Source organism: Schistocerca cancellata, chromosome 7, assembly GCF_023864275.1.
Source record: "Schistocerca cancellata isolate TAMUIC-IGC-003103 chromosome 7, iqSchCanc2.1, whole genome shotgun sequence".
NCBI lineage: Eukaryota > Metazoa > Arthropoda > Insecta > Orthoptera > Acrididae > Schistocerca > Schistocerca cancellata.
This window is the reverse complement of record NC_064632.1, coordinates 232,837,736-232,858,740: the sequence shown is the minus strand read 5'-3', so window position 1 is coordinate 232,858,740 and position 21,005 is coordinate 232,837,736. Positions and strand designations below refer to the sequence as shown.

At 44.5% G+C, this 21,005-nt stretch overlaps 1 protein-coding gene across 1 annotated transcript in view; it reads left to right on the top strand.

Moving 5' to 3' along the window:
* LOC126092711 (high choriolytic enzyme 2-like) overlaps window positions 1-21,005 on the top strand; it is a 60,470-nt gene that overhangs the window by 8,775 nt on the left and 30,690 nt on the right. Inside the window, exons 2-3 of the mRNA XM_049908435.1 lie at window positions 10,897-10,972; window positions 17,534-17,732. Coding sequence (XP_049764392.1) covers window positions 10,897-10,972; window positions 17,534-17,732 — 275 coding nt within the window. The remainder of the gene's footprint in view (window positions 1-10,896; window positions 10,973-17,533; window positions 17,733-21,005) is intronic.

Sequence of the window (21,005 nt, the reverse complement as noted above, 5' to 3'; positions counted from 1 at the left end):
CCAGTCTTGCACGTCTTGTGAATGGCTTCCTTCAGGATAATGACATCGCTTGACTAGACTGCCCCGCATGTTCTCGAGACGTGAACCCTATCGAACATGCCTGGGATAGATTGAAAAGGGCTGTTTATGGACGACGTGACCGACCAACCACTCTGAGGGATCTACGCCGAATCACCGATGTGAACAGCAGTCTGGACCACCACCTCTGAAGGTTTCGCTGTATTGTGATACAACATGCAATGTGTGGTTTTCATGAGTAATAAAAAGGGCGGAAATGATGCTTATGTTGATCTCTATCCCAATTTTCTGTACAGGTTCCGGAACTCTCGGAACTGAGGTGATGCAAAACTTTTTTTTGATGTGTGCATATGTCATATAATGATATAATTTTAAAGGTACATCCAGTGGTATACGTAGCTATTGTCCTCGAAATGTGTTCCGAATATTGTTAGTAGTAAAGAAGTAATAAATTAAAACGTCATGCATGATGCAGCAGTTTTACTGCATGAGCAGCGAAAATGTAGGAAGCGAAAATATTTTTTCCTTTCATCATTTTGCGGACGGTGTCAGTGAGAAAAAGACTTCTAAAGGTTTGAGATTATACGTGAAATGGCTGCGAGTCACTAAGTTCTCTCATCGTCAAATACTAGATGAATATAGTCTTGCTTCTTGCGCTTCGTGAGCTACGATCATTTTCTCACTCGCACCCCTTTGAGAGGTAGGTGGTCCTTAACCCCACAGTGAGTGATATGTTTGGTTCAATTGATCCAGTGGTTTAATAAAACATGTGGAACCTACATCCACACATCCACTTCTGTAATATGTGTAGATCCGTGGTGATGAAGAGTTGCCCCCTCTCCTATATCTTCATGATTATGCTGTGAAAACTCCCGTCTTCCAAGATGACAAGGCTGCGTTCATAAATTCCTGGTTTGACGTACATTGAGGCAAAGTATCGCACGTCGACTGTCCCGCAAAGTCAATCAATCTCAATACCACAGAAAATGCTAGGGACAGCCGATTAAACTTAATAACCAACATCTCCACATTTTGGTAGTTCTACGGGATCTAATTATCAGTGATTGGCTTCACCACAGGTGCTGTCGCGCCACATGACGAGGTGAACATTGCCATGCTTTACTACGCATTGTCCTACTGGAGATAGTACGGCTTTGCCTTCCATTTACTTTCAAATGACTTACCCATCTACCGGTAGGGTGACCTAAGTTTCAAAATGGTTCAAATGGCTCTGAGCACTATGAGACTTAACACTTGAGGTCATCAGTCCCATAGACTTAGAACTACTTAAACCTAACTAACCTAAGGACATCACACACATCCATGCCCGAGACAGGATTCGAACTTGCGACCGTAGCAGCAGCGTGGTTCCGCACTGAAGCGCCTAGAACCGTTCGGCCTCAGCTCCGGCACCTAAAGTTTAACGTTGACTCAGAATGACAGTGTAACGTGGCGATTTTCAGTGTGTAAATTGCTGCCTAAAGCGAAAGAAGCTATGAGTTACATAGAAAATCCCAGGTCCGAATCTTTGCGTTGACAGTGTGATATTACCACGAACACACACACATCGTCTGTCTCGTTCAATCTCTCTCTCTTTCCCCCCCCCCCCCCCCCCCCCACCCTCTCACTGTCTCTCTCTCTCTCTCTCTCTCTCTCTCTCTCTCTCTCTCTCTCTCTCTATATATATATATATATATATATATATATATATATATATATATATATATATATACCATTTCGTGAATTTAAGCTGAAATATTCGTTACTGTTTATTGTAAAGTTATTAGTAACCCGAGTTTGATTTCAACATCACAGCGCTTTACCAGTTCTGAACTTCGAACTGAAGGAAAGAAAGTAGGAATGAAGATTACAGGTTAGCGTCCCGTCGACGGTGCGGGTATTAGAGAGTATCCCAGTATTTATCTGGAGCGATTTAGAAACATATAGGAAAACCTAAATCTAAACTTGAACCATCATCCTCCCGAGTGCGAATCCAGTGTGCTAAACGCTGCTCCAACTCGCTCGGCTTACAACTGACTTATCCAGCTGTAGAGGGACCTACAGTTTGACATAGCAAAAAATTCTCTTTTTTTTTTTTTTTTAAATCGAGACACAGTTTCAGTATGATTCGACAGTATCGCGAAATATCATCGATGACTGCACGACACAGTGCTTTACGCCTCGCCTGGGCGCGTCAACACTGACGTTGGACTCTTGATGACTGGAATCATGTTGCCTGGTCGGATGAATCTCGTTTCAAATTATACTGAGCGGGTGGACGTGCACGTGTATGGAGACAACCTCATGAATCCATGGACCCTGCATGTCAACATGGGACTGTTCATACTGGTGGTGGCTCTGTAATTGTGTGAAGCATGTAGACTGGATTGATGTGGGGCCTCTGATACTTCTACATTTGATTCTGGCAGGTGACACGTACGTAAGCATCCTGTCTGATCACCTGCATTCATCCATGTCCATTGTGCATTCCGACGGACTTGGGCAATTCCAGCAGGACAATGTGACACCCTACACGTCCAGAATTGCTACAGAGTGGCTCCAGGAACACTCTTCTGGGTTTAAACACTTCCGCTGACCCCCGCGCTCCCCAGACATGAACATTATTGAGCATATCTGGGATGCCTTGCAACGTGCTGTTCAGAAAAGATGGTTCAAATGGTTCAAATGGCTCTGAGCACTATGGGACTCAACATCTTAGGTCATAAGTCCCCTAGAACTTAGAACTACTTAAACCTAACTAACCTAAGGACATCACACACACCCATGCCCGAGGCAGGATTCGAACCTGCGACCGTAGCAGTCTCAGAAAAGATCTCCACCTCCTCGTACTCTTACGGATTTGTGGACAGCCCTGCAGGAACCATGGTGTCCAGTCCATTCCACGTCATGTTGCGGCACTCCTGACCGCTCACGGGAGCCCTACACGATATCAGGCAGGTACACCAGTACCTTTGGCTCTTCAGTGTGGCAAGTAAATAAACAGTCAATGAAACGTAAAATAATTGCCAATTCGGTTCTTTTCCATCTAGGCTTAACTGTACTCACAGGCAGAACATTCGTTGCAACTCTCGAGGTACAAAGTGTTAATAACACCGACATGTAATGCACTGATCGCCAACGTTACTCACGGACTACAAGACTGTGTTTTCTTCCGTCGATGTAAGCTGCCAACATACACGCACATAGTCGATTTCAAAGGTGCGCACTCAATGGAAGTCAGTATGGACAGTGGACTACGTGCGTTGCATAATGATTTGGCGCTGTTTGTAGGGATTTTTCCTGGGGCCGGGAGCAGAGACAAACACATACGCGGCCGTCTGTCACTGACCCGAAAACTCTGTGCGAGGCAAAAGCTCGGTCGCCGGCCCCGGCGGCCAGGTAAATAAACACGCAATTAACGGGCCCTAAAGAGTCCATTCTTCATGTGGCCGTCAGTCCGTAGAGGAAGCTGCCGCGAAACGACGCAGTGCGGCGCGCGACTGGTGTTCTTCCGCGGACGAGTCGCCCTCCGAAAGACGGACGAGATGGGCGCAGGCGGTGGCAATGGCGTCTCACTAAATCTGCGTCGATGCATGTAAAGATCCTCGACATTTCTTTTTTGCGTCCCTGAAGGCAGAATACACAAATTGCTGGTCTGTAATAATTTTCTATAATAACTATCCGTCTGCTAGAAACAAAATCAAAACTTGGGTAAAATTACGAGCAAAATTATGTCTGTCATGACATCCGCAGATAACATTATCCGCCCGGCTGAAAATAACGAAACGTTAAATGTACCAAGGTCAAATTGGTTCAAATGGCTCTGAGTACTATGGGACTTAACTTCTGAGGTCATCAGTCCCCTGGAACTTAGAACTACTTAAACCTAACTAACCTAAGGACATCACACACGTCCATGCCCGAGGCAGATTCGAACCTGCGACCGTAGCGGTCGCGCGGTTCGAGACTGTAGCGCCTAGAACCGCTCGGCCACTCTGGCTAAATGTACAAAGTGCTGTTAACAAGTTACGTACGGCACAAAACGAAAAACTGGAACTCAAATAACGAGACACAACATGAAAACCACAAAAGGGTATAGTAGAAGAGCTGCCTATGTTTACAATGCAAAATCGCACAAGAACGCCGAAGAACGCCGTAGATGAAAAAGTTTTTTTTTCAGTAAAAATAAAATATGTTTGCTTCGAACATTGACTTGAGACAGAGAAAAAGCTATAAATTTTAAGTTTTGAAGTAAGAGAAGTACACTACGAGAGCTCCAAATATGGAGATTGGAAAGTTTTTTTGGAAGTGGTCCGATACAGTGCGAAAGGAACTTATTGCAAAGCAGAGAAGGCAAGAGAAAATTCTGTGCATAACCTCTGCAAGGAAACTAAGCTGGTAAATAACGAATAAATGCCCCGCCCCATGACTGAGGTCTCTGGAATCACAAATGCATCTGGATAGGATGTAAATGGTTCGATTTCCGACAAAGAAATTTACGAGGTCGGTAATGACAGGTGGACTGAGAGTCAACTTCTTCCGCATGGGCGCGCGATCTCGATAAATCTGAAGAAAGACATTGTTCCACCATGCTGTATTTTAAAACTGCATTTTTAAGCAGTTCTGGCGTCGAGCGCGGATCATTGTTAAGTGCTTAACAGATGTGGGTACTCACATTCGTCAAAGAGTAATAGCGTGCCATACAGAGCTACTCACGGCATGCGATTTCTGTTTGACAATGATGATTTTGCCACGTCTGTCATGGACTTAACAATGAGCCGCGCTCGACATAGTACTGCTTAACAAAGTACCAGTTTAAAATACTGCCTAGTGGAACGATGTCTTTGTTTAGAAGTGACAATGTTCATCTACTGGTCAACAAATTCCGTGTTATCATTCTGAATTCCATCACCTGATCACAGTGTGGAATGACAACATAAAACCTTGTAAATGGCACTCCTTCCAGTGGCTGGAGACCTTAATGACTTGGAAAAGAGAGACCTATCAACCAGAAGCGTATCCCACTTTGCATCCTTTTTTTAGGCCCTCAGAATCAAAACAAGTACATTTTTTTAGTCTGCAGTCGACAGCAGAAATGTATCGTCCTAAATGCAAAACAAAGAGGTTTTTAATTTCGTGTTTATTCCGGCAGGTCTTAAACCATCATCCAGGGACTATACCAACGTTAAACAGAGAAACAATAGAAAGTAAAAACGCACAAAATCCAAAAACGTATGTGGTAAACTAATCGTAAACTGATACTTACTAACGAACAATAAAAAGAGCTCTCACATGCCATACATGATACAACATACGATTAGTCCGCCCCCGGTAGCTGAATGGTCAGCGTAACGGATTGTCAATCCTCTGGGCCCGGGTTCGATTTCCGGCGGGGTCGCGGAATTTTCTCCGCCCATGGACTGGGTGTTGTGCTGTCCTCATCATCATCCTATCATCCTCATCGACTGCAGGTCGTCAAAGTGGCGTCAAATTGAAAGACCGACGGGGGGCCCTAGCCATAAGATTAAGTAAATACCACTCATACTGCAATCACAACTGTTGTGCACAACGTAATGTTAAAGCATCTAACAAGATGTGGCCCGTGATTTCCCTAAATCACTCCAGGCAAATGCCGGGATGGTTCCTCTGAAAGGGCACGGCCGACTTCCTTCCCCATCCTTCCCTAATCCGATGAGACCGATGACCACGTTGTCTGGTCTCCTTCCCCAAACCAACCAAGATGTGGCCCATTCAGTGGCAATAGACAATCTGAACGTTATAATTTCTTGTGGGATCGAAAAACAATATACAACACGCACTCACAGTCATTTAACGTTTACACTCACAATTATAAAAAGAAAAATTCCAACAGACGATGCAACAGAAGACTTTACCAAGCATGTGGCTGAAAAAATGTCTTAAGGGTGTTTGGCAACCAACACAGTGACTTGATGGTATCTTACTTTATATTATTTAATACCATAATGGAGAAAACAGTGAAGGATAAGAACAGTAGTTGAAAATAAGGATTTGAATGAGTAATACCGCGATTGATCAAGATGATTGCTGTGGAAACTGTTAGAAGAAAAAGACCAAGTGAGAGGTCGCCTGGGTAACACACGATTAGCGAAACGCGAGTTTCCTGTGCGTCTGACTGCAATCAGATAATGAGAACTGTGCTCGGGATAACTACAACTCAAAAGACATGTGTTTTCTAGGCTTTTTAAGGGTCACCGTACAGGGTGTACAGTGAACATATCGATTTGTGTAAAACTGGTGTCACTGGTCACCACTGATAGCTAGGAGGTCAACAATCGACAAATTACTCGCCAGTTCGCTGGTCGACAACACGTGAATGGCCGCCCATCAAGAGTCTCTGTCTGCCGGATTGGAACTCAGAAGCTAGAGCCGTGAATTCCGCAGGTGATACTTCTAGCGACCGCATTCCGGGCACCGCTCATAATGCCCCCTCATAAGCCTCACATTCTGCTGGAAATTCCTTCTTACTTTCCAAATTTCACACTACCTCTCCTGTATACATTACTGGACAAGCATGCCTCCGAAGAAATGGTTTAGCCACAACCTAGAGGGTATTTCCAGAAGTAATCTTTCACTATGCAGCGGAGTGTGTGTTATTTTGAAACACTTTGGCAGACTAAAATTATGTGCCGTATCGGGACTCGGAATCGCAATCTTGTTTTCGTGGGCAACCCTCTTAGCGACTGAGTACCCAAGCACGACTTGCACCTTTAGTTTTGATAGTATCTTTCTCATAAACCCAGAAACTTTGCAAGTGTTCTCCTATGGCTTTCTCGACTAGCACTCGTGGAAGAAAAGGTGTCATGAAAAATCTATCAGGAACTTTTTAAGTTGCGCACATTTCTGTGTAGAATGAAACATCTTTCCTGAAGAATCGTTTCATTTTCGAGTAATGCTATTCCTCCACTGAAAAAAGGAGCGAGATCAGTTGTAGTAGTCATTAATGGGCCACGCGTTATATGTCCCCAGCAATTTGATGGAGTGGGGAAACCTCGATCTAAGCTTTCTGCTCAATGAAAACTCAATGATAAATCCTAATAGTATATGATCCTGCCACATGTTACGTTTAAGCAGTCTCCGTAGATAAATATAGGCTCCAACTGTTGTTTTCAGTATCACAACTTCGTCTCCCTGTTCCTATTTTCCCTTTACTACTTTCTCCATTGTTAGACAGGATACCTCAGCAATGTGCTACCAAACTGTTCCTCCTTTTGGGAATGGTTTTTCCAAGACTAAATTCTCGCCATCTCGTCTCAATACCAGAATGATTTTTCACTCTGCAGGGGAGTGTACGCTGATTCGGAACTTCCTAGCAGATGAGGCAGGAGATGAGGTACTGGCGGAAGTAGAGTTGAAAGCGTGGGGTGTGCTTGGATAGCTCAGTCGGGAGAGCAATTACCCACGAAAGGCAAATTTCCCAGGTACAAGTCCCGGTCCAACACACAATTTTAATCAGCCAGAGACTTTCCTTTTTAGTTCGTGCATTGTTCGTTCAATTATTTTTATCATCTTCCCGTAACTCCTCTTGAAAACAACGTTGGCCAGCGTGAAACATGACGTCTCCTTTCGACAAGCGGCTATCCATCAACAGTTTCAAATGCCTTCACACTATGAGACTACTCGGAGGGATCATTGATTTACACCAGAACAATTATACCCAGTCAGATTATGAGCAACACTACTTCTTCACCCATTCGTGGCTAAATACAAAGGACAAAAATGATTGCAGCTGGTAGAATAGTAATTGTTCCCCCTAGATTAAACGCGATGACTAACGACCCGTTCTGCTATGACCTCAAATTGCTCAATGTTGCTTCTTTCTTCTTTAAGTTTTGCATTGCACTCAATAGCTTCCGCAGCGTGACGTACGCAAATTGTACAATTTCAGATCCTTCGACCTCAGTAATTAGTACTAAGTCTGAGTTTATTTCAGTGCTGATGAAAGCTATCTTCTTTATTACCAGTCTACTACTTTTGACGACTACTTTTGACTTCCTCGTCTCAGCTGATACGGCTTCCTACATACCAAAGGTCTTTCGTGTCTTCTTTTCTCTTCATGTTGATTTTCAGATGGCTTTCCTTCTTAATTTAGGGGTCAATAGAAAGCTTGGATAACCATCCGTCGACTTTGATTCGTGAAGTAACAGTGTTGTGACGTGTGACGTCATTGAGGCCCGGCGTGTTTGAAATGTATTGCGTTTGCAGAGAGCGTGTTGGAGTAAGCGTTGTCACACTTTGTGAGATGTTCATGTTTCTAAACTGTTTGTAAATTATATTAGTGCGACATTGGACTTGGTGCTGTTGTTTTTGTTGCCGTGTCAGGGAGTTATTTTCAAGTGGCTGGCTCTGAGCACTATGGGACTCAACTGCTGTGGTCATAAGTCCCCTAGAACTTAGAACTACTTAAACCTAACTAACCTAAGGACAGCACACAACACCCAGCCATCACGAGGCAGAGAAAATCCCTGACCCCGCCGGGAATCGAACCCGGGCGTGGGAAGCGAGAACGCTACCACACGACCGCGAGATGCGGGCTATTTTCAAGTCGTTGTTGCCTTGTCGGAGAGTTATTTTAAAGTCGTTAGTTATTGACTCTGATTTGTTTTCGGTTTTGAAGTGGTTAGTTCTTCTCGTTGTTAATGGTTTGAAAGTTTATTTTTTGGTTTTTCGTTTGGATCCTTCGACGAAATTTGCTAATCGTAGCTAGTTCGTTGGAGCTATGGATGACAATATGTCTGGTATAATTAAATTTCCCCAGTTATATGGCCTCGTGGCGGAACTTGTGAATTTATAATGAACCTTTTATTATGTTCCTTTTATGTATTCAAATCAAATAAAACACTTAAGATTCCGACTGCGGTCTCTACCATCATCTTCAGGAGTTAAAGTCACTGACTGCCGGGTCTATTGCATTTATATATATAGTGTTTTGTTTATATATATGCAATAGTTGACTCTGAAACTATCCAGAGAGGGGCGAAGTGAAGCATTCGCGAAAGGCAAGTTGGTGAACTCATAGCAATGCTGTTCCATCTTGAGACCTAGGCCCAAGAGAGACACAGGCCGCGGCGCTTACGTCACAGCACGTGACACACAGGTCGTACGAGTGCTAGCGGTCGACTATGGCCAGAAGTGAGTAACTATTTAGCGCAAATTTAATAATCCTTAACTACGCGTTAAAATGCATCCAAGCTCTCGATAGCACAACACAAAATTAAGGTCTTTGGTGGGTACCTTTTCATTGACATATTGATTTCCCATGGGCTCTGCACGGCGCCAACGTTAGCGAAGTACGGGCGAACAAGGCGATTAGTGTGACGTCGCAAGTTCGTTGCGGGGGCCCGTATTTCTCATGCGCCTGACGAGGGACCGAGTGACGTCAGGTGGCACGAGGAGCCCGCGCCACGTTTGAAACTGCCACTGCCCCCTTCCTAAAAGCTTCCTTTCACTCTGTATGCAAAGCCCAGTCCTGTGCCAAACTCAGACTGTATCCCTAGTCCTGTTAAAATTGTTGCTGTCTGTTCTAATTTCGGCCGCTTTTTTAATAACAGAGTCTCTGTATGGCGACGTTTGAACCAAAACTCTCGTCTTTTCCAATTGTATTTTGTGTCCGTTTCCTAGTCAGTGTTCAGCCAAGGCCGACTTCTCAAGTTTGCTTAATATGTCGTGAGCGCTCTGCACAACTCTCAGCAACAGTGCGAGTAGTTTGTCCTATGGAAATGCTACCACACTGACAGGGGACACCAGGCACGCCAAAACTCGGGGTGTGACATATGTCGTGTCTTGGCAGCGGGCCGTAACTCTGTTCTCAGTCCATGTCTCTTCAGCACACTTCCTATGTCTAGTCGACGCTCGTTGGACATCCAGCGAAAGCAAAGACGGACATTTGACGCTTGTAGGTAGGCAAGAACAGCAGTTTGAGACATGGCACCCCCCCCCCCCTCGCGCCACGTGACGTCACTCGGTCCTACAGCGGGACAGAACTGCTATGACCTGATCAACTTACATTCCGTGCATGCATCACTTCGGCGCTCTCTGAGGGTTTCCAGACGCTGCAAAGACAGAAACGCAGAACAGCGTGTCAGCCCTAGCAGCCAGCGATTTTAGCTCCTGATGACGATAGCGGAGACCGATGCAGAAAGCTCGATCTTTATTCGAAGAGACACTGTTTGTTAACCGAGGAAATTTTGTTGAAGAATGCCACCGCTCATTATATTTTGTTAGTGTGACCGAATCTTGTGAAAAAAATTACAATGCAAGAAGAGAATTCGATATGTTATTCCATCATTTAAATAAAAATATTTCGTTTCTGTGTTAAAAATGAAAATGCCGTGTGGCTAGGGCCTCCCGCCGGGTAGACCGTTCGCCTGGTGCAAGTCTTTCGAGTTGACGCCACTTCGGCGATTTGCATGTCGATGGGGATGAAATGATGATGATAAGAACAACACAACACCCAGTCCCTGAGCGGAGAAAATCTCCGACCAAGCCGAGAATCGAACCCGGACTGACCACTCAGCTACCAGGGGCGGACGTTTCTGTGTTTGAAAAATATAAAAAGAGTGAAGAAAGCACAGTGAATTTAACTGTGCACGATCTGTCTCAATAAGGGTTTTGTCAGTGATAAACACGCTACTTCTACGCCACTTCGTGTTTTTCCTTTCACGCGATCTATTTCATAAGCGGAGATAAAGGTATGTTCATTCTCCTCGCTGAAAGTCGAGCCTAAATTTCTGTCGTTAATGTCATAAACGAAAAGGCCAGTGAAATTTTGTAGTTTTGATTGTACTCTTACTGGCTATTTTTTACCGTCCTTCGAGATCTGTCCGTCTTGTGTTTCAGGTGAAGAACGCCGTCTCTGACCCGGCACTGCTGTGGCCTCACGGTGCGATTGTCTACAAAACGGACGAGCAAATCGGTACGTCAATCTCTGTCCTTAATCTTGATTCTTCCCTTCTCTCTTCAGTCATCATACTTATCACCACTTTTCGTATTAAGCGTTTGCAGTGCATCTTCTATTTGTCTCTGCATCTATATTTGCTTATAATACCAGTCTCTCTGGTTCTTCCTTAATCTACTTAACGATCTATTATCCGAAGTAAGATAGTTCATGTTTAATCTTCATACTTATCATATGGAGTGATGACGCGAATGTAAAGCCCCTGTCAGTGTATTGTCAAAGTCAACTGCCCGTCTTGTTCCCTGCCGAGCTAATGATACTCAGACGACCGATTATCAGCGAAATAACTGTAAGATCGTGGCACAAAAGAAATGCTGCACCAATATTCATTTAATGAAAGACAGAGCTTTGACTGGTAAGCTTGAAGATGGCAGTCCATCATCAGTCTTACCCATTCTTTGTTGGTAACCCATTCAGGAGCATTCCAAACACTCCCAGTTCCTAAATTTGTCTCAGAAAACAGAATGGATTTTCTATGATGACTCAGGCTAGAGAAAAGGACAAGAGAAAATGTCTGTCTGGAAACTTAAGATTAGTTACATGGAAAGCAAGAGGAACTGCTTGCGAAGAAGAAAAAATAGCGAAAATATTCTCACAACAGACAGATATTGCTGCTGTCTCAGAAATGGAGATGAAGCAGAAAGTTAGCAAATATGTTGGAAGATATATAATGGTGTACGGAGGTACAACGGAAAGGAAGATCAAATAAAGACGTAGCAGCATTCATAAACCATAAATTATGAATACATAAATGAAATAATTATAACAACAACGATAAAAACAGAAGAGAAAAAAGATCAAATAAAGACGTAGCAGCATTCATAAACCAGACATTATGAATACATAAATGAAATAATTATAACAACAACGATTAAAACAGAAGAGAAACTCTGACTCTGATAACAGTTTATGAATGGGAGAAAGATAATGTTGAGGAATCAGTTCCCTTTTATGATCCCCTTCAAAAAATTGTGGCTCAGTATGATCAAAAACTTCAAGCAAAAAAGCCGTCCATCTGATAAAATCAAATACACCGTAAGCTTAACGATTGTTTTACTTATATTGTGAATAGTTGTTACACTTTTTGCGTCTCAAGCGTTAGTAAACTATCAAGAAGCATGATTGATCGTAAAATAAATGCAAACAGAGCGAAAACTCACGTATGAAATGCCGTTAGCTACAGCGTATGCATGAAGAAATACTTTCAACATTGTATATAGTACTGTGGACCTAGTTTTAATAAAGCACCTCGTATGTAGTGGTTCTTGCACCGAAATTTAACCCATTAAGCAGAATAAAGTGTTCTGAGGGACCAACGACAACATGCCCTCGAAACGGCGTCCGCCATATGGCAGTCCATTGAAACAGTGGCCTCATTACTGTGGGAAACAAATTTAATAAGCCATTAAATATTATCAACGTAGAATTATAAAACGAAGTAACACGGAAAATTTGGAAATTTGTGGTAAGGTCTTTATGGGACCAAACTGCTGAGGTCATCGGTCCCTAAGCCTACTCACTACTTAATTTAACTTAAACTAACTTACGCTAAGGACAAAACACAGACACCCATGCCCGAGGGAGGACTCGAACCTCCGACGGGGGGAGCAGCACGGACCGTGACCAGACGCCATAGACTGCGCGGTTACCCCGCGCGGCGTAGTAACATGTACTCGTCTTTGTTACATAAAGTTAGTTTATATTGCATGTAAAGGTAATAACATGCAATAATTTATAAGTTAAAACTAAACAATTACGGAAATATACTGCTGGAAAAAATGCAACGCCCTCGAGCACTGTTTTCAGTGCCACCAGGGTGTTGCATGTACAAATTCGGGGTTTTAGTGTTAGTGATTCATTTGTTCACAGTCATCAGCGACCAGATGGAGCTCAGGAGGCCTGTCTTCGTGCTCTGTGTTTAGAGTCTTCAGGCAGTACTGTGATGAGTTTAGAGGTGAACAGTGTTTGCAACATTCATTCTAGGATGCACCCATGCTCCATCGCAGAGTAAGCACTCCTATTAAACAGCTTCAGCCAGTTGAATGTCGCACTACGGACTTGCAGGAAGCTGGATGGACGTATCGACAGATTACTGTTGGGCACAACATATCGACGGCGTGTAACTGCTTCCAACAGTGTTCTGTGCAACATTCCCACGCCTTTAGACTATGTTCTGTACATACGCTTAGTACAGACGCACGTCAACATTGTGCGAGCAGAGGTGGTCAGCCGAACATCGTCCAGGGACGAAATATGGGCACGTGTTCCATCTGCTCTAGCATTACGGACTATGGGGAACTGTCTGCTCCCAGCAGGATTAAGATCACATGTAGAGTCCGCGCAAGATACCATAGCCGGTAAATGCTCAGTCGGTAGATCACGCTTGGGGAGAGCGTTTCAGTGGGGGTTACGGGCAGGTGCTGTAGGAGAAAGGCCGAGCGCTGGAGGGGAAGCACTGTTCTAAACTGAAGCTCACATTTTTTATAAATATTAAGTGGAGTTCCCCCACGCCCACACTTGCATAGTAACCATTCAAAAACATCTGTCACCTCTGCTTTGGTTAGTATCTGGAAAGAATTCCACTGAAAATGGAGCGATATTTTCGCTTAACTTGTTAACCATTTTTAACTTTCAGAGAAGTCTCGTAAGTAGCGAATTTTGAGTAAAACCTACATGTTTTCTTGTTGCCATGTTAAAATGTGCTTATTGTGACAAAAGACAGCGGAGTTTACAAAATGTCACCTCACTAAAATATTTTGCAAAAACAGTTGTGAGAAAATCTGAAACAGGGGTTTATTAAGTATATTAAGAGAGGAATTGAGAAAAACTAAGGTCAGTAGCTTATGAAAAAACACATTCTAGGTACAGAATAAATGGGTAATGTATTCAGTTATGCTGTTCCCAAACCTACGGCATTACTCTTTTTCACCATCTGTCAGTGTCCCTTAAAAATTAAATTCTTTCATTAAAAAAGTCTGTAGTTAGTGGAATAACATGGTAGATAATTAAGTTTTGAGAAATAAAGATATGGAAAAATTCCTCGTTGAATGCTATCATTTACCAAAATCTCTTTTCGATATGTCAAATCGTTTATGATATGCGATGAATGTTTTGGATTTTTCACTCTGCTTTTATCGTTGGCGTGGCGCAATCGCAAATAAATGTGCTGTATCAGATCAATTATCTTGAGACTGGTGAGAGATTGAGATCTCAACCCAAGTCTAAATAAAAATTCGATTCTTAACCAAAATTCATATGCAGCAACATCTTATGCAATATGCACCAAATGCAAAACATGGTGGGTCCTTTTCTTCACTGGAAGATTTTTCAAATTTCTCACAGTGTCTTATTTCCATGTAAATATCACAATAATTGAGCATTAACGAAATGATGATCACATCATCATGAACCTAACATACAAAGCTATAAGTAACGCAAAAATGAATCCCCGTAAAATCGTTTGAGAAAGATTGCAGAGCGTGCGCCTCGATTCCTTCGTTGACGACCAATCGAAAGGTGGCAAACACTGTCGTCCTCACCTTCTAAACAAACGAATGAACTCGCCCAGCGTTTTGTACGAAAACTGGTCACTGCACATCTGCCACCGTATCCTGCTTGGACGCTACCTCTGTGCAGGCTACCACTGGCACCAAGACACTGCCAGGCATGGCTACTATGGTGTCGTGAAAGAGATGGCTGGAGAGCGGAATGGAGCTCTGATGTCTTCAGTGACGAGAGTAGGTTCTGAATGTATAGGAGTGACGGCCGTCTGTATGGGAATGAAGGACGTACACGTGTATGGCGGAGACCTGCTGAACTGCCTATTCCGCATTGCTTTCTTCCACGACACACAGCTTCCATCCCAGGCTTCATTGTGTACGGGGCCATCAGTTAGTACTCGCGAGCACATTTGGCGTTTCTGCAGGGTAAAATAGCCAGTGCCTGCTACACTGGACAAGCCGTTATTCCCGTGCTACTGCCATTTTTTCGACGGGAAGGTGATGTGGTTTTTCAGCAGGATAATGCGCGTCCACATACGGCTGCTGCGGCCCAATGTGCTTTTCGACGTGTACAGCAACTGCCCTGTTCAGCAAGATCACTAAATGTCTCGCCGACTGAAAACGTTTGGCACATGATGAAGTGGGAACTTACTCGTTCTTCGGTACCTGCATAAACCATTGCCGAATTATAACAAAAGGCCAAAGTGCTTGGGACATGCTATCGCTGTATGGCATTCGGCACCTTTGTGATCGTTTTTCGTGCGAGAATACACGCTGTGTTGCCGCCAGAGTGTGGTACACTGTGTACTGACACGACAGCTTGGGCTCTTTGTACTGTGACATGCATGTTTCATTTGTCCTAAACCTGTTACCATTTACTCGTATAATGACGTATTATTGTCATCTCAATTGTCAATAAACTGGCCTTGTCCTTGAAGGTGTTGTAATTTTTTCCGGCAGTGTATCGGGTGGTTTTAATTAAACTTTCCCTACTTTACACGTTATAACACAGAGACTAAGTAGCGCTCGAGGACCAAACTTGCTAGCACTAACGTCAAGGACATGAGAAAGAGAAATAATGCAGAATCAGTTCAACTGAAACACTTTTAATGTACTGATACGGTACACCATACCATTACTGATACAGAAAGGGGCTCAATAAGGCGTCCAAAGTCTGAAAGCGCAGGATTGCATCCCGCACAGCAGGACGAAGCACGTTCGTTGGTATGCTGGCTACCTAACCTCTCTTGATACGCTGCGCTTCAGATCAGCACATGTGTGAAAACTACCGTCTGATAATTCGATCGTTTCCAAACGTGTTTCGAAGAAGCAGGTGAACTTCACGAGCGATGTGCGTGGGGCCCCGTCTTGCATGAAAACTGTTGCATCCAATGTGTCTCCCTCCCGTAGGGCGGGTATGACATGCTGGCGAAGCATATCGCAGTAATGCTGGTCAGTCACACTGCACGTCTTTGGTCCTTGAGCGCCAACCTGTTCAAAAACGAAAGAGCCAATGATGAACGGAGCCGTGAAGCCACACAAGACGGTGACACGTTCACCTTACAAAGGACGTTCATCCACAGTGACCGGAGGTGAAGATCCCCACACTCGGAAATTCGGTGTGTTCACCTCACCCGTCAGAGTAAAATGAGCTTCGTCTGTCCACAGGATGGTCCATGGCCAGCCCTCGTCACTTTCAATCCTTGCGAGAAAGTGGAGAGCGAAGTCAACACGTCGTTGTGCGTGTGCGTTCTGCGGTGCAAGCTGGTGTACGATATGGATCTTGCACGGATACTATTTGAGAATTGTTCAAAGCACCACCCGTAAAGTGGACCACGGGATGTTCAACTGTCGTGACACAGCACGCGCAGTGCCTGACGATCGAGAATTGCGAGTAGCGTTGTCTGCCACAGCAATTGCGATTTCATCAACCACCTGTGATGCAATCGGTCATTGGCCTCTTCCCGGAGCGACGCCCAGTTCTCCAGTTGATTCGAACTTCTTCATCACGCTCCGTACCGCAGGTGGAGAAAGAGGATCCTTCTGTAATCCTTCCAGCCGACGACATTCTCCAAGTGCAGCTGCAGCATTACTGTTGTTTTAATAATAGAGCTTCACCAATAATGCCCTGCCCATTTTATCCAAGCTCATGTTGACCGTCAACAAGTTTACAGCGAGTGGTCAGGTGTGTGAGACAATGAATCACGATGACTGTTCACGGCACCTGGTGGCCATAGTTTGAACTGGACGGTGGCGCTGTGACACATGGAAGTCATGCACCCTATTCTCTGGACTTTGATGCTACCAAGTTTGGTACTCATATGGTAATTAGTTTCGGTGTTATAATGTGTTAAATAGAGAACGTTTAATTATAACCACCAGGTATTTACGTCTAACTTAGCCAGTCGCGGTCCAAAGTCCGGATCTAAAATAAGGATGAGAAATATACGATTACAGGTAATAGTCTTGTGTCTTGTGTTCTTCTCCTGACGCCAGCCGGAGTGGCCGAGCGGTTCTAGGCGCTTCAATCCGGAACCGCTCGACCGCTACGGTCGCAGGTTCGCATCCTGCCTGGGGCATGGATGTGTGTGATGTGCTTAGGTTGGATACGTTTAAGTAGTTCTAAGTTCTAGGGGACTGATGACCTCAGATGTTAAGTCCCATAGTGCTCAGAGCCATCTTCTCCTGACACATTATTTCCGTGTACAATGAAGCTTGCCTCCGTACCACGCGAGGCCACATCGTCAGCACTATGTCAACCACCGATGAAAATTATTATAGTTAAATTAAAACGTTTTATGAAGTAGGAAAATCCTTGATATCTGTGGCACGTTAAATGTGGAATGACAAGTTACATTTGAGGAGGGGTGGGGGCGGGGCGGGGAGGGAGGAGCAGAAAATGAAACACCGTGACCCTCATCCCAGAAGCGAACCCAGAATTTCACCACCTAGTCATGAAATATCGTGTGAAACCTACTTTGGAGATATACAGTTAGACAATGTGTCTCTTGTTCACTAGGTTGCCCAGAGTCAGCACAATGCGAAATCCTGATGAAGGCCATCGAGCACTACCACCGCAACACTTGCATCCGCTTCAAGCAGTGGTCGGGCGAGGCCAACTACGTGAGGCTGTTCTTCAACCCGGAGAGCGGCGCCTGCTGGTCCCCCGTGGGTCGCCAGGGCGGCGAGCAGCTGCTGTCTCTGGGCGAGAGGTGCTGGTAAGTCCCACAGTCAACTGCTGCGTACCGCAGCGTCCGCGGTTCACTTCGCGAGAGTCATGTGTGGCGGGGTTCTAGCAGTGGCACCGTCAACTGTACTGACGAAGCCAACGCGCCTATCTTCTTTAGTAGTTTGTAAGCTAAGATCCACTAAATATACACTATCTGATCCAAAATATCCGGACACCTACTAGTGGACATTAATGTGGGGAGTGTCCACCCTTCACCTTTGTAATAGTTTTCACTGTGGTGTCTGAACGTTTGTGAAAAAATGACAAAACACTATTCCTCATGGCAAAACCCGAGTAGATGGTGCTGTTTGGCTCTGGGGTGTGGAGCGAAGTCGACATTATCACCCCAAAAGTGGTCCATTGTGCTCAGGTCGGAACTTTTGGCATGGCAGTCCTTTCAGAAATGTTACTGTCCATAAATCATTGCCTCATAGCTGCTGCTTTATGACAGAGTGCATTATCATGGTGATATAAACAGTCATCGTCTCCAGTCTGATCCTCTACTGTACACGGGACGCAATGCTGTAAAATGTGTTCATGTCCTTCCACATTTATGGTTTTCTAATGCCGAACCATGGGACCATACCCTAACTACGAAAAACACGCCTACATCGCAACACCACCGTCTCCATGCTACGCTACACGTGATGACAAGTAACATCCTCAAGGTATCCGCAAACCCAAACCCTTTCATCGGCTCGCCACGGAGTCCAATGTGATTCATTACCCAAAAACACTCTTTCCTGTTATCCACTGTCCAGTGGCACCGCTCTTCCAGTCACCTCAAGCTTCTCTTAGCATTTATTACAGAAATATTTGGCCTATAAATAGCTTCCGACCATATACCCCACTCTTTTTAACCCCTGCGCGCGGTCATTGTGCTAGCTGGACTGCTGGTAGCACTCTGGAACTCGCGAACGATTCCTTCCGCTGATTTCGGGCAATTTTTTTTTTTTACAGCCACCCGCCGCAGTACTCGGTCAGTCTGTATATCAGATCCGCCTGCTCTTGCTTCAGCTGTGGATGTTCATTCACTTTTCCAAGTCACAATCACATCGACCTGGGCAGCTTTAGAAGGGCTGAAATGTCCCTGATGGATTCGTTACTCATGTGATATCCAATGACTCGTCCACGTTCGACGCATCTGAGCTCTCCTGACAGACCCATTCTGTTGTTACTGGTTCTCTGCTGATAGTACAATGCTCCCCATCTTCTTTTATACTAGCAAGTTCGCCTCTCGTGACATTTAGTGGCCTACTGCACATTATGTATGGGTCCGGATACTTTCGATCAGGTAATGTATTTTGTTGTTTAGTTTGGAAAAAGTGAGCCATAATCGTTACATTCTCGAGCCCACAACTCCTGTTGGGTAGTTAGGTACTTGTTCCATAGATCGTAGTCATGATGAAGGTTAAGATGTGAAACGTATCAATAGAACAGACATGGGATATACAGGGTGACTCAGGAGGAAAGTTACACGCTTTGAGGGGTGACAGTATTAGTGATTCTGATCAAAAAACTTCGTATGGGCGCATGCCCCATTCCGAATGGTTTCCAAGATAGAACACATTTAATATCACTTTAGTATGTTTTTCTTGAATAACTCGAAAAACACACCCTCCAGCACAAACGTGTCGCAGTGCAAAATTAAACTATATTAAATTTCCTACAGAAGAAAAGGTCCTATTCATTTTTTTTCTCTAGAACTAACGGTTTGTGCGGGGGAGAGAGCGCGAGAATGTTGAAAACTCGCTCGACGCGCATGCACTGCAGCGTACGTAGTTTTTGTAGGCCAATTGAGGTAATTTCCCAGATAGATAGACCACAAATATCCCGTATCAAATTGTTCGTTTCCACTTGCTCTACTCTACTGTGGCACATTGTAAACCTCAAATTGGCCTACAAAAACTGCGTAAGCTATAGAGCATGCGCGTCGAGCGAGTTTTTCGACATTCTCACACTCGCTTCGCACAAACCATTTGTTCTACAGAAAAAATGAATAGGACGTTTTCTGTAGGAAATTTAATATAGTTTAATTTTGTACTGCGACACGTTTGCGCTGGAGGGTGTGGTTTTCGAGTTATTCAAGAAAAACATACTGAAGTGATATTAAATGTGTTCTATATCGGAAACAATTCGGAATAGGGCATACGTCCATATGAAGTTTTTTGTTCAGAATCACTAATACTATCACCCCTCAAAGCATGTACCTTTCCTCCTGACTCACCCTATACAGACAGGGTGTTCAAAAAAAGTGTCGAATACTTTGAGAGGTGGTAGTACTCATCGAAACAAGAAAACTAAGTCCAGTAAACATGGGTCTGGAAATGCATACTTTCTGAGATAAACACGTGTTTATATTGGATATTCAACGTGGCGTCCATTCATGACAATGCACCCCTCTGCCCTCCGGCGTACGGAATGACGCACCCATTTGAAGTGTACCCAGTTGTTGCTGTATCTATTTGCACTCATTGAAGATACGCCCCTGTAGTATCCGCACATCGTTGATTGGCGTTGCGAAGACCAATTCCTTCAAGAGTCCCCATAACCAGAAAGTCTAATCGATTGAGGTCTGGGGAAGGCGCAGTCGAAAGTGTGCCCCCCCCCCCCCCCCACACACACACACCGAACAATCCAGAGGTCCTGAAATGACTGCACATTGTGACGAAAGTGTGCTGGTGTGTCATCACGCGTGAACCACATTTTGTATTCGTTGCTACAAACGCGCAGCCTCCGTCAAGGTAGGCAATACATCAATAATGCGCCTCAGTTAACCTTTGTGGTAGCACGTATGGCTCTAATTAACTATAGCCAAGCACGCCTGCCCATACGTTGATTGAGAATCGGTGTTGATGCCCTCTTTCCTGAATTGCTCGCGGATTTACATCTGCCCATACACGCTGGTTACGGAAATTCAAAACACCATCTCTTGAGAACTCTGCCTCATCGGTAGATAAAATCTTGGATGTGAACTGTGGATGCGCTGCACACTTCTGCGACGGCCACTGACAGAACCGCTGTCTGCCGTGATGATTCTGTGGCCTTAGGAGTTGAACGAGCTGTAGATGATATGGGTACAGCAATTGATCATGAAGTACCCCCCTAGATAAGAGAGTGAGACAGGCCTTCTGCTGGTAATCGTTGCACACTGATCCCGGGGGTTTCTTCCACCGAACGTAGCACCCACTCCTCCACGGCAGGCGTGTGGACTGGTGAGGGGCCTCCACTGTCAGTCTTCCGAGGTGCAACGATACCTGTG